A 12,014-nucleotide genomic window follows, 5' to 3' on the forward strand; every position below is an offset into this window, starting at 1 on the left:
GGATGGAGAGGAAGACTTATTGCTGCCTATATTCCTGCTCCCTCAAGGAGTTTGAACACTGTATATGCAGTGTCCTCTAACTCACATTTTTTCTCATCTACTTTTACATGCACTGAAGTTGTAAACTTAAAGTGGATGGCCTTATTTGACAGCTTGATTTAGTTTCCATAATTCACTCTACTTATAAAAGAGCCTCCATATGTATAATGAGATGTATTGCAGATTATACATAATCAATAAAATGAAAGAAACATTGTCTCTTAAAATATTAACCTCCATTTTCCATTCCCTTGTCCTATTCATCCTGTAGATGCCAAGGCCTGCCCCTCTAAAGATTTCCAGTGCCACAATGGGAAGTGCGTGGCCCCAATCTTTGTGTGTGATGGAGACGACGACTGCGGGGATGCCAGCGATGAAGAGAAGTGCACGGCTCCCACCTGCGGCCAGCACGAGTTCCGCTGCAATGACTCCGAGTGCATCCCCGCTCTGTGGAGCTGCGACGGCGACCCGGACTGCAAGGACAAGTCGGACGAGTCCATGGAGCGCTGCAGCCGGAGGACAGAGCCCCAGAAACCTCGCTGCCCGGTGGGCGAGTTCCAGTGTGGGAGCGGCGAGTGCGTCCACATGAACTGGAAGTGCGATGGAGACGCAGACTGCAAGGATAAATCGGATGAAGCAAACTGTCGTAAGTCATCTGTGGATATATTATATTAATGTGGCTGGACTGATGAGTGGGTGTGTAAATTAGTGTGTAAATGAGTGTGTGACTGAATGGACTTCTACAAGATAATGCTGCTGTCATTTTCATTATTATCAAGAAACCCTGAGGAGACTGAATGTACCCAATCAGCAATATTTCTTTTGTAGCCACAGCATGATATAGCATATTCCCCAGTGGCATAGCATGCCAAAAAAAACAATAAAAGAAGCCACTAACATATAGTTCAATTAAAACAAACACTGTGTCAATGTAGTTTGTCCTGTCCTGAAACAGCTCCATGACTGCATTTTCAGTCTCCAGAGAGCAGCCCTGATGTCACTGCACTGCTCAGGGACACTGCTTTGCCTGTAATTTACATTAACAGTGTTCATTGTAATGAAGGAATATGTCATCCAGTTGCAATGTTATGGTTCCTTAATGTAATATATATGTTCCATGACACAAAGGCTACACACGGTACTTATTTGGAGGCTAAATTCATGGTAGGTCGGGGCTTTAAAAAAATAATGTCATGATAAATGATAAAAAGTTATTACCAGCTGTAGGCCTAATTAATCCATAGCAACAATAATTCATGTTGTAGAACAATGGTTATGTGTGTGGCTCGCCACTACTGAAGGAAAATACTTCAAAGGCTGACATGCTGTGTATTGTGAACAAAGACTACAAGACAAATCTCATTGTGCTGCCACATGATTGAAGGAAGATCAATGCTAACTTTATCATGATGATCCATGAGTGTGTTGCCATGCAACCATGTGATCTGTGTAAGCAGAAGGAGAATCTGAGAGTGTGTTTGACCATATGTGTTTGTTGTGTAAGTGTGCGTGCGTGTGTGTGTGTGTGTGTGTGTGTGCGTGTGTGGGAGGTGAAGGTCCTTCATCAAGCGAGACCCCCATCTGGTCTCCTCTTCACACTCCCACACACCACTCAGTGAGATGACAGCAGCCTCGCACATAGGACATGATACAAGCACACTGCGCTGCCACACACTCACACACACACTTCCACACACACTTTCACAGACACATGTATACATGGAGATCATGTCTGTGCTTACATACAGATTTTTATGTACATGCAAATGCAAATAATGAAATAATGCTACAGTCACTGAGGGTTGGTACGGCACTTAAAGGCACTCCAGTCTGACGCAGTCACTCTAAAAGTGAATTACCACACAACCCCAGCATAAGCAGCTGTGGCAATGTGTACGTTGCATGTAATGAATAATAATACTCCTTATAACCCTCCCATCTCTCCAGACACGATTTCTCAAGGCCGACAGGTCATTACTATTTATTGTCTTTGAGGTCCAGATAAATATGTAGGTATGCACTGTATAATAGAATAAGCCTTGATGTGAATATCATATGACAACAAGGTTAAAAACAATATGCAAATGAGCATCAGAGTCATAGCATTTAGGGAAGAATCTTCCACCTAAATCTTCCTGGGCATCAAATTTTTGTCCCTACGTCCACTTAATCTGTACTGGAAGGATAGAAGTTGAATGTTCGTTTTCCAGAACAATTTAACACGATGATTCACAGTCTTCCGGATCTGTCGTGCTACCTGAAATAACTCTGATATACTCATTTTAACTATTGTAACCTGTCCTGTTCATTATCTCTCTATTCATACTTCTAATTATTGTTAAGTAAATGAGTTTGATAGGTGGCTATTAAGTGGTTTTCTGAAATAATTAACCCTCATAGGACTTTTGTCCTTGTGACTTCCCAGACACCCATTTTGAATATTATCTCTCTATTAAATAGACATTAGTGGTCATCAGCGTTATAGCTTAGAACAGTGGTTCCCAACTGGATTTCTCCTTAGTCATTAGTTCTCCTTAGTCCAGGTTCACACAGTTTAACACATTCAGCGTCATACTTGTGTTTGGCCATGTCTTTGGGCTAGTTTTCTGTCTCTGTTAAGTAGCTGTCCATTGGTTGCACCCTCAGCAGCAGGAGACAGCACCTCAAATTAACGCTGTGTGTTGGAAATTCATTGCACTTGAAAATAAAGTTGCAAGTCACCTGCAGTTCATTCAGAATGGTGCCGCTACCACTTTTGGACCACAACCCACCAGTTGGAAACCACTGGGTCAGATGGCTCCTGCTTAATCGACCAGTATGTTCAAAATGCCATTATCACCTTATTAAATGGATGCTGGCAAAACTTTACGTTTCTTTATGTTTCATCAATGCTGTGGTTAGCATGTGGTTATGTTTAGGCACAAACACCACTTAGTTTTGGTTAGGAAAAGAGCATGTTTTAGCTAAAAACACCCACATTTGGTGGCACAAAGCTGCTGGAAACGCATTGATGGGTCACTACAAAAAACACTTCTGTGGGCACAAATGCTGCAAGAAATGCAGTGATCACTTGCTAATAAAACACCCACATTTGGGGGAAGACACACTGCTGGCAACACAGCGACAGGTTGCTAAAAAACACCTATGTTTGGGGGCACAACCACTGCTGGAAATGCCTAAATGTCTCACTAAAGAACAAAGTGTTGTTGTGTGTCAGTCTCAAATAGTGGTCAGCAGCTCGCCAGCCGTCTCGCCCAGATGTTACACCATCCGCCATCCTGTCCACCTCCTGATGACAAAGGCAGTCAACTAATATACCTGTAAATGTATAACAAGAAACGCAATGATGTTGACCAGTGTGCCTGTTTAATTGAGAGATAACTTTTAACTTTAGTTTTGGCAACAGTATATTATTATTTGAGAATAATGCCATGAATAATAAAAAAGCACTGCATATCTACACAAACAAAAACAAACCCAGCAACAAATTTGAATAGCGATGACTTCTGATAGAGTGACAGCAAGTGAAGTGTTCTTGCCTTGTCTACATGAGCCGGTGGAGTCATCTGTCTCAATAACCATGTTCAGTATTTCACAGATATGATGAGACAGGAGCTGTGTGTACTATATGTATTTGATTGGGTCTGTGTGCATGCTCACCACAGTGTGAATAAAAGTGGGCGGTTGGGAGGTTTGTGTCAAACAAGATGTAATAGTTTTAGATGTCTGTGTAATGTAAATGAGGGAGCAGCGCTCAGCTAAGGGAGGTGCAACATTTCAATGTAAATTAGAAATGTGAGAATCATTGCATATCTCCAGTTTGTTCTCTCCTCCTCCTCTATTCCACCAAGACTGGCTCATTCCCACGGACCCGTCCCCTGGTTATTATCTCCCATCTTATTTGAAACATCTGTCTCAATAATCCTGTGTTATTTCACAGACATGCTGAGACAAGTGACTGCGAGGAGGGTGACAGGAGGTTAATGTAAATGAGGAATGGTCAAATCGTATCTCGGGTTGGTTCTCTCCTTTCCCTCCTGCCAACATTTCTGCAGATGGCAATCCGTTATTATTACTATTCATCCTGGGGATTTATCATAATTAGCTGAGCTCAGATCCCAATCATTTGGCTGAAAGAATCAGCACATTTTGTGATGGCACAGGATTATGTCTTCCACACTTTGCTGATTTTAGCAGTAATATGTGTTTATCTTTATTTTTTTTTGTTTGAGCATTAAACGCCTGAGTCAGCTTTTGCATCTGTTCATGAAAATGTGTGCCAGTCTTGCTGCATACATGCATTTGAGTTTGGTCATTTGACGTGTGTGTGTGCATCTGCTCAACTACAGAATGTGAATCTGTGGACAGCCCTGTTGCCAGAGGAAAATATTGGCATTGTACATTTCTGCAAACCTCAGATACGTTACATTTGTGCACTACACATGTATCATATCAATGTGTCTAAAGTGACGTAGCTGTGATTACATGTATATGAGCTGACTTTGTTATCGGGGAGCGGAGGGTATGGTTGATGGCGTGACACCTGGCTGAGACAGCTATCAAATGTCAGCCTCCACCAGGGGTTGTCCCTCGTCACCAGTTCTGTTTGTGATATTTAGAGACAGGAGCTCAAGGCGCAGATGGGGAGAGGAAAGTGCCCTGTTTTGGGACCTAGGAATTGCATCACTGCTCTGAGCAGATGATGCGGTTCTGTTTACTTTATCACACTGTGACCTCCAGCATGCACTGGGGCTGTTTGCAGCCCAGTGTGAAGCAGTCAAGATAAGAGTCAGTACCTCCAAGTCTGAGGCCGTGGCTCTCTGCTGGAAAATGGTGGATTGGCCCCTCTGGGTTGGAAGAGAGTTACTGCCCCAAGCAAAGGAGTTCACAAGTGAGGGTAAAATGGAGCGTGAGATGGGCAGGCGGTTTGGCGTGGCATCTGCAGTGATGGGCGCATTGCACCAAACTGTTGTGGTGAAAAGGGAGCTGAGCCTGAAAGCAAAGCTCTCAGTTTACTGGTCCATCTACGTTCAGACCCTCGCCTATGGTCATGCGCTTTGTGTTGACATCAAAAGAATGAGGTCGTGGATACAAGCGGCCGAAATGAGTTATCTCTGTCGGGTGGCTGGGCTCAGCCTAGAGATAGGGTAAGGAGCTCGGACATCAAGAGGGAGCTCGGACATCAAGAGGGAGCTCGAAGTAGGACTGTTGCCCCTTTGCCTCAAAGAAGGCCAGTTGAGGTGGTTCGAGCATCTAGTCAGGATGCCTCCTGGGCGCCTCTGTTAGTGGTTTTCAGGAACATTCAACAGACAGGAGGCCCTGGGTCAGACCCAGAGCACACTGGAGAGATTTTATATCTCATCTGGCCTCAGAACATCTCAGGAACTGGAAAGTGTTGCTGGGGAGAGGCGACTGGATTACCTTAGTCAGCCCGCTAGCCCTGCGACCCCGCTCAGGATAAGCAGATGAAAATTGATAAATGGAAGGAAAGGGAAAGGCAGAGGGGCCCCAGAACAGAGCCATACAGCCAAATATAATACTGCGAATGGAAATAAAGTTTTCTTTGACTAAAGTCTTCCTGACTGAACCTGGTATTTTCAGCCAACCATTAACTTTTCCTTACCATAAAAAAGTTTTTTTTTTTGCCTAAACGTTACCAAACATTAGCCACAGCATCGTTCAGATGTTAAGAAATGTAAAGTTTCAACACATCCACGACATAATAACGCCCAATATTCCATATAGGTGGTTTACAGAAATGTAAGATGCCAACATTTATCCTGACAGTTTGATTGTTGTGGATGTCTGCTCACTCAGTGTGAAACAGTGTGTGTGGCTGTGTTTAATTCCATATTTCCCGATACAGTGAATGTGTGCCACGCATTCTTGCGGTCTCCACAGCCATTGATCATGTCTGCCTCCATTCCCTCGGCAGAGCCAGTCCAAAACACAACACATGAATAATTAAACAGCCAGTTAAAAAGACGAATGAGTTAAATAAACCTGCCCTCCGCCGTTAGAGCAAGCACAAACAAATGCCCATACACACTTGCACATACACACACACTCAATAGGTCACTGGATGTGGGTTTTCCTCAGACAGTGAATGAATAGCTGCCTGGTTTTCATTTCCATTGGGGCTTTTTCTGTGCAGGTAAGAGTTGTGAATGACTGATTACTGTAGGATTGGAATGCACTCCAAGTTGGCCTGATTAAACAAGCACAACAGACTCTGAAAACAAATGCACATCTTCATAGACAAAAATGAGGAAGAGAAATGATGATGGCCTGAGTGTTGTATTCTTGTGTGTGTTTTCTTCACTTTGCTTACATTAGAGTAAATGTTTAAGAGTGTTTATGAGGCTTTATTTCTCCACCAGTGACTGAGTGTGTTTTTTAAAATGCTGTCTTGTGCTATGAAATTTGTATTTTTATATAGAAGAAACGAATTGATGACATTGTCTCGCTAATAATAATACAACAAGCCAGCTAAATCTAATGTGTATGTGTGCGTGGTTTGTGTCCCCCCAGCCCTGCTTACGTGTCGACCTGATGAGTTCCAGTGTGGTGATGGATCCTGTATCCACGGCACCAAACAGTGTAATAAAGTTCATGACTGTCCGGACTACAGTGATGAAGCTGGCTGTGTCAACGGTAAGTGACTGATGAGAGTACGAGATGTTCAAAGTGAAACTCAAACCTGTGTAATATTCATTTTCACATATGCACTTGGCGCAGGTAGCCGTATGATAGTTTTTCATCTGAGTGTTGTGGCAAGATTCATATTCCATATTCTACAGCTAAGAAAAGTGGTAATGCAATCCTTGCAAGTGTAATTTCTGTTCGCAAGGCATCATCTCAGTGTGTTTTTTTACTCCTTTTGTCATACTTGATTCACCCTGAAAATCCATCCAATTACAACTTTAATACCACTAAGAAGATTCACAGGGGATACAGTAGAAAGAAGCACAGATGGCTGCAGTTGGCTGCACTAGTTGAATCTTCCCCATGAGAAACTGTTTAAAGAAGTAAGATATGCACTGCTAAAGCAACATGGCATCAAGGAATGGAAGTGTAAGAGGCCACGATGTCCAAGTGTTTTAAGATGCTCAGTATGTTTGTGCCTTAAATCTCATTGAACATAATCAAGAAGTGTTCACAGTGAAATGTGACTGTGGAAAGAGAGGGGCATTATTCCATTTGCAAACAACAGTGATACAGATATATTTTACTGCATAGGGCAACACATCACCTTATGCTTATATATTGTGGCACAGAGAAAAGCTCAAGGTCATCTTTATGCAATGTGCCCAGCTGTGAACTTTATGTTGAAGCCAGTGTTTTGAAGTGCACCTGTGAACCTGAAATTGATTTTTTACTCCTCATAGTTTTCAAAAAGGGCACGGTAGAGAACATGTGTGCATGCCTCTGTGGATGCATTTTATTTTTTATTTTAGTTATTTATGTACTTTTCTCTTATTCTTTTTTCATTTTGGGGGTGGTGGGGGGTGGAGGTGGCATCCTGTATTGTACATATATATATGAGTGTGTGTGTGTGTGTGTGTGTGTGTGTGTGTGTGTGTGTGTGTGTGTGTGTGTGTGTGTGTGTGTGTGTGTAAAATAATTGCAGGCTCTCATAAGTGATGTGGAATCATTGTTACGAACCATGGTGAAACTTGCAGTGTGTAGGAGGGTGGTCTTTTGGCAGAAAGGGAATATATTCATAATTAGGTTTTCATTAGTGTTTAATTACCTGAAACTAGGAATTGTTGGGTTTTCATTAGCATAAAATGAGCCCTTCATATCTACACAGGGGGCAGGTCCTTCTCCTTGGAGCCCAGGCCTGTGGGAACTGTGCTGGGCTTTGCAGACAATTTTCGTAGTGGCCAAACAGTGGTACTGCAATTTCCAGGGTCTGTCACATGATGCCATTGGGCCCAAAAGACTTTTTTCCCCATAGATTTACATCAGGAAACAGACGCCTATAAATCAGTAGATACATTTTTTTTTGAGCATGACAACCAAGATTTAATCAATTCTGTCCAATAGCATTTAGAAAGTCAACAAGAGCCACAAGATTAAATTATTTTATCCCCGCTCAAGTTAGTGGAGCCAGTAGAAGTTGGCCGCTTTGTTGTTCTCAGCTGCTTAGCCATGCTCGATGGCCCTAAGTCTCCAGTGCACCTGCTCTATAGGCCCAGTGATGCAGAAGCAGCACTGATCATCTGGTGTATTTCATACAGCGGACATAGAGCGATTTTGGCTTCATGCGCCACTGAGCAACTTTCATAGAAATGAATTGAGCCCGGCCGCCAATGCTGTATCCAGATCTTTTAATACATCCATGGTGGAGCCCACCATGTTGCACCACCATGTCTCTACTGAACCCAGAAAGGACCCTCAATCAAGAGAGGTTACCTGAAAGCAACCAAAGCTTCTCTACAGGTTTTCAAAGAGAGGGGTGAGCGGAAGGGTATTCAGTTGGTTGCAATCCACAACCTCATTGCTAGATGCCACTACATCTGACATACTGGACCCTTAAATAAAATAAAATCTTATCTATGGGAATCTCTGACATATCTTAATATTGCTCTCAATAAGCTCCACCGGCTATCTATTATCAAAATGGTATAGTAGATAGCTATAACTAATCACTTTAGCTCCTACTGTGAGCAAGAACAATCAACTTCCTGGCTGACTATCTGCACAAATTGCAACATAATTTCACAGTATTGTTTGCAAAAGCATCATAGTTACAATACTGTATCTGCCAACCTACTTTTATATATATACAAAAGAATAAGAAAATGTTTTCTCTCTGGAACTGTCTGTGCTACCAGTCATGATATGTTAGCAGTTTGCATTTTGGTGGTATTGGGTTTTGTTGTAGATTTGGTTCAGCTGTTCAGGATTTGTTTAAAACACCTACTAACGTCCCTGAACCTTGTGTGTGTCTTGCTGAAATGGATGTAGTTCAGTAAGTAAGAACCTGATCTCGAACTTTGTCGTCTCCACCACAGTCACAAAGTGCGACGGGCCAAGAAAGTTCCGCTGTAAGAACGGGGAGTGTATTGACAGCAGCAAGGTGTGTGACAATGTGAAAGACTGCAAGGATTGGTCTGATGAACCCATGAAGGAGTGCGGTAAGATAATTAGTCTCTGCTTCTCTTCACACACCTACATACCCACATACTCATTAGGTCTTTCACCACCTCAGGCATACATACATGCGTGTACATGCTGGTGTAATAGCACCGATGCACACGCTCATACCCAGGCATCATCAACTGCCTCTAATGTGGGTGGTCACTCATCTAAGTAAAAGGAGCTTCATTTGATCAAGGCAGGGTAAATCAGGACATTTCTCAACTGCCTTGTTATGATCAAAGAGCCAAGCGACTCTGCCCTCTAGTGCGATCTTAGCCAGGAAAACGTGACCGGACTACATTAGCCATAAGGAACCACACAGATTATCCACACACCATAGATAATTACCACTTAGCGAGCTTCTGTCACGGATCTTACATCACAAGCAGTGCAATCCAGCTCCAAACAGAGTGAGGCAGTTCAGAAAAACATACCTGTTAATCGAAATCCTTCAAGTAAATATAGCTTGTAACTTTTAACTGTTACACAAGTACAAGCCGAAGTCTCTTAGATTACTCAAGGGAACTGCACTTCACTCACAGTCCTGCTCTGAAGTAGAGTGATCTCAAACCAGGCATCTAGGTATCAAATTATATGTGAGAGTGCTGCCCTTTCAGCGAGCTCTGATCTCGAGGCAGATGGATATACACTGTAATGAGATTGCCCTGTAACCATAACATTAATGTTAAACATGATGTTCAGTATATCACAAGGCAGACTTGCACCTCCTCTTTGTTGTAGCTATATCTGGCAATGCCATTTCCTGCAACAGTGAGAACGTGATAGTTCCAAGGCCAGGACAAAGCAATGCAAAATGACTCAAAATGAAGTTATATTTATGTTAAGCATCACTCACTATAAGGCAGTGTGTGTATCCTTACCATACCATACCATACCATACCATACCATACCAATTTGTTTATATAGCACATTTAAAACAACAGAGCTGAGACCAAAGTGCTTTACAAGTAAAAGAAAAAACAGGTCTAGCAAATGTTTTGAATGGAATTCCTAACTCATAAAACATTTGCAATCATGTATTTTTTACTGTCATGTTTACTTGGTTCTGCTGTCCTGCATTTGTTGTAGGGCTGGGCAATAACTAGATATATTGATATTGCGATATGAAACTAGATATTGTCTTAGATTTTGGATGTTATAATACCGCAAGAATTATCTTTTCCCGGTTTGAAAGGCTGAATAACAGTACAGTGATGTCATTTTCTGAGCTTAACAGACTGTTTTAGTTGTCTCATTATTTGCCTTCACCCACTTAGTCATTACATCCACATTACTGACGAAAATCAAAAATCTCATTGTGTAAATATTTTGTGATAGCACCAATAGTCAATGTACAGTATTGTCATGATATCAGTATTTGATTTGTCCATAAGGCTGTACCCTCTGTCAGTAGTTACAACTGCCAGCTGTCTATCAGTGAAATAGTATGAAAATGAAGGCAAGATGTGAAACACAGTCATGCAACATGTTTTCACTCCCAACTCGTCAAATACAGACGCTTCGTCAGTGGCCCTATACGTCAAAATATGATGTGCTAGGTACCCTCCTGCGTCAGTTTTGGACTCACAGGGACAGTGTGTCAATTTACACTTGTTACATGCATTTTTCTTTTCAAAATAAATTTCCGTTTTCACAGGCAATGTACACTTTGTGCTTGTTAAATGCATAGTCTTTTTCAAAATAAACTTACAATGTAGGTTAAAAAACTTTATTTCCAGGTTTACCTCCTTAAGCTTAGGCAACAAAAGTACATGGTCAGGTTGAGAGAAAACATTATGTTTTGGCTTAAAATACGTGCAGTAGTTACTAACGTAATGTGACGATAAGCGATATACTGTGTGTCACCAGCATAGTATGCTACATGTACTAGCATACAAGGTTGTTATTAAAATAACTCCACTGACTTTCGGTTTCACACAGGACACAAACAGCGGGCTCACTGGTGAAAGTCTGGAGTTTGTTTGATCCATCCACCTCCCCTCCCACCCGCCCTGTGTGAACCTTTTTGCTCTTTATACTACAGTAGTTGCTCAGAGCGTCAAAAACTGACGCTTTTCATTTCACATGGCAGCTAAGGGTGCCTCTGTGATTCAGTGTCTGACACCAGAGCCACTGACCTAGCGTCAGTATTTGACGAGTTGGGATGAGACTGGCTTGGTTTGCGTGCATGATACAAAGAAAACAAGGATCCACTCATAAAAAACACTTTGCTAGTGCTCAAAAACTCTTCAGGGTTCCTTTGAAATCAAGTCACACTGTATGGCCAAAAGTATATGAACAATTGTTTAACATCTCATCCCGAAACCATGTGTATTGATATGCTCTTATAACAGCCTCCCACTCCTCTGGGAAGGCTTGCCACAAGACTTTGTGTGCAGCAGGGATTTGGTGCCATTCATCCACAATTGTATAAGTGAGGCCACTGATGTTGGGTGACAAGGCTTGGCTCACAGGCGGCGTTCAAGCTCAAGTGTTGGATGGAACTAAGGTCAGGGCTCTGTGCAGGCCTGTCAAGTTTTCACATGGGCCTTGCCTGTCATGTTGAAAAAGGAAAGAAGCTCTCCCCTGCCGCCAAGATAAGTTTTGAATTGCTTAAGATTTCATTTATGCTGTACTAAGATTTCTTTTAAAGGGAAATTTCACAGATTCTATATATCAACATTAGTTAGCCATCAGGAGTAGCACTGAGGCTATGACAAAAAAGTAGTATTTTCAAATTCTGAGGAAGGTCACCAGGGTTAGTAGTCCTGTTTGAAAATAAGTTGTTACGTGTGTCGACAGTGTCCACATACTTTTGGCCTATAGTG

General features: G+C 42.2%; 1 protein-coding gene across 4 annotated transcripts in view; it reads left to right on the forward strand.

The window, feature by feature from the left end:
* The window catches only part of lrp8 (low density lipoprotein receptor-related protein 8, apolipoprotein e receptor), a 232,208-nt gene that overhangs the window by 162,355 nt on the left and 57,839 nt on the right, over nucleotides 1–12,014 (forward strand). For all 4 annotated transcript variants that reach the window (XM_049588390.1, XM_049588392.1, XM_049588391.1 and 1 more), the window contains exons 5-7: nucleotides 311–685; nucleotides 6,571–6,693; nucleotides 9,060–9,182. In XM_049588390.1, coding sequence (XP_049444347.1) covers nucleotides 311–685; nucleotides 6,571–6,693; nucleotides 9,060–9,182 — 621 coding nt within the window. The remainder of the gene's footprint in view (nucleotides 1–310; nucleotides 686–6,570; nucleotides 6,694–9,059; nucleotides 9,183–12,014) is intronic.

This window comes from Epinephelus fuscoguttatus, linkage group LG10 (genome assembly GCF_011397635.1).
Source record: "Epinephelus fuscoguttatus linkage group LG10, E.fuscoguttatus.final_Chr_v1".
Classification (NCBI taxonomy): Eukaryota; Metazoa; Chordata; class Actinopteri; order Perciformes; family Serranidae; genus Epinephelus; species Epinephelus fuscoguttatus.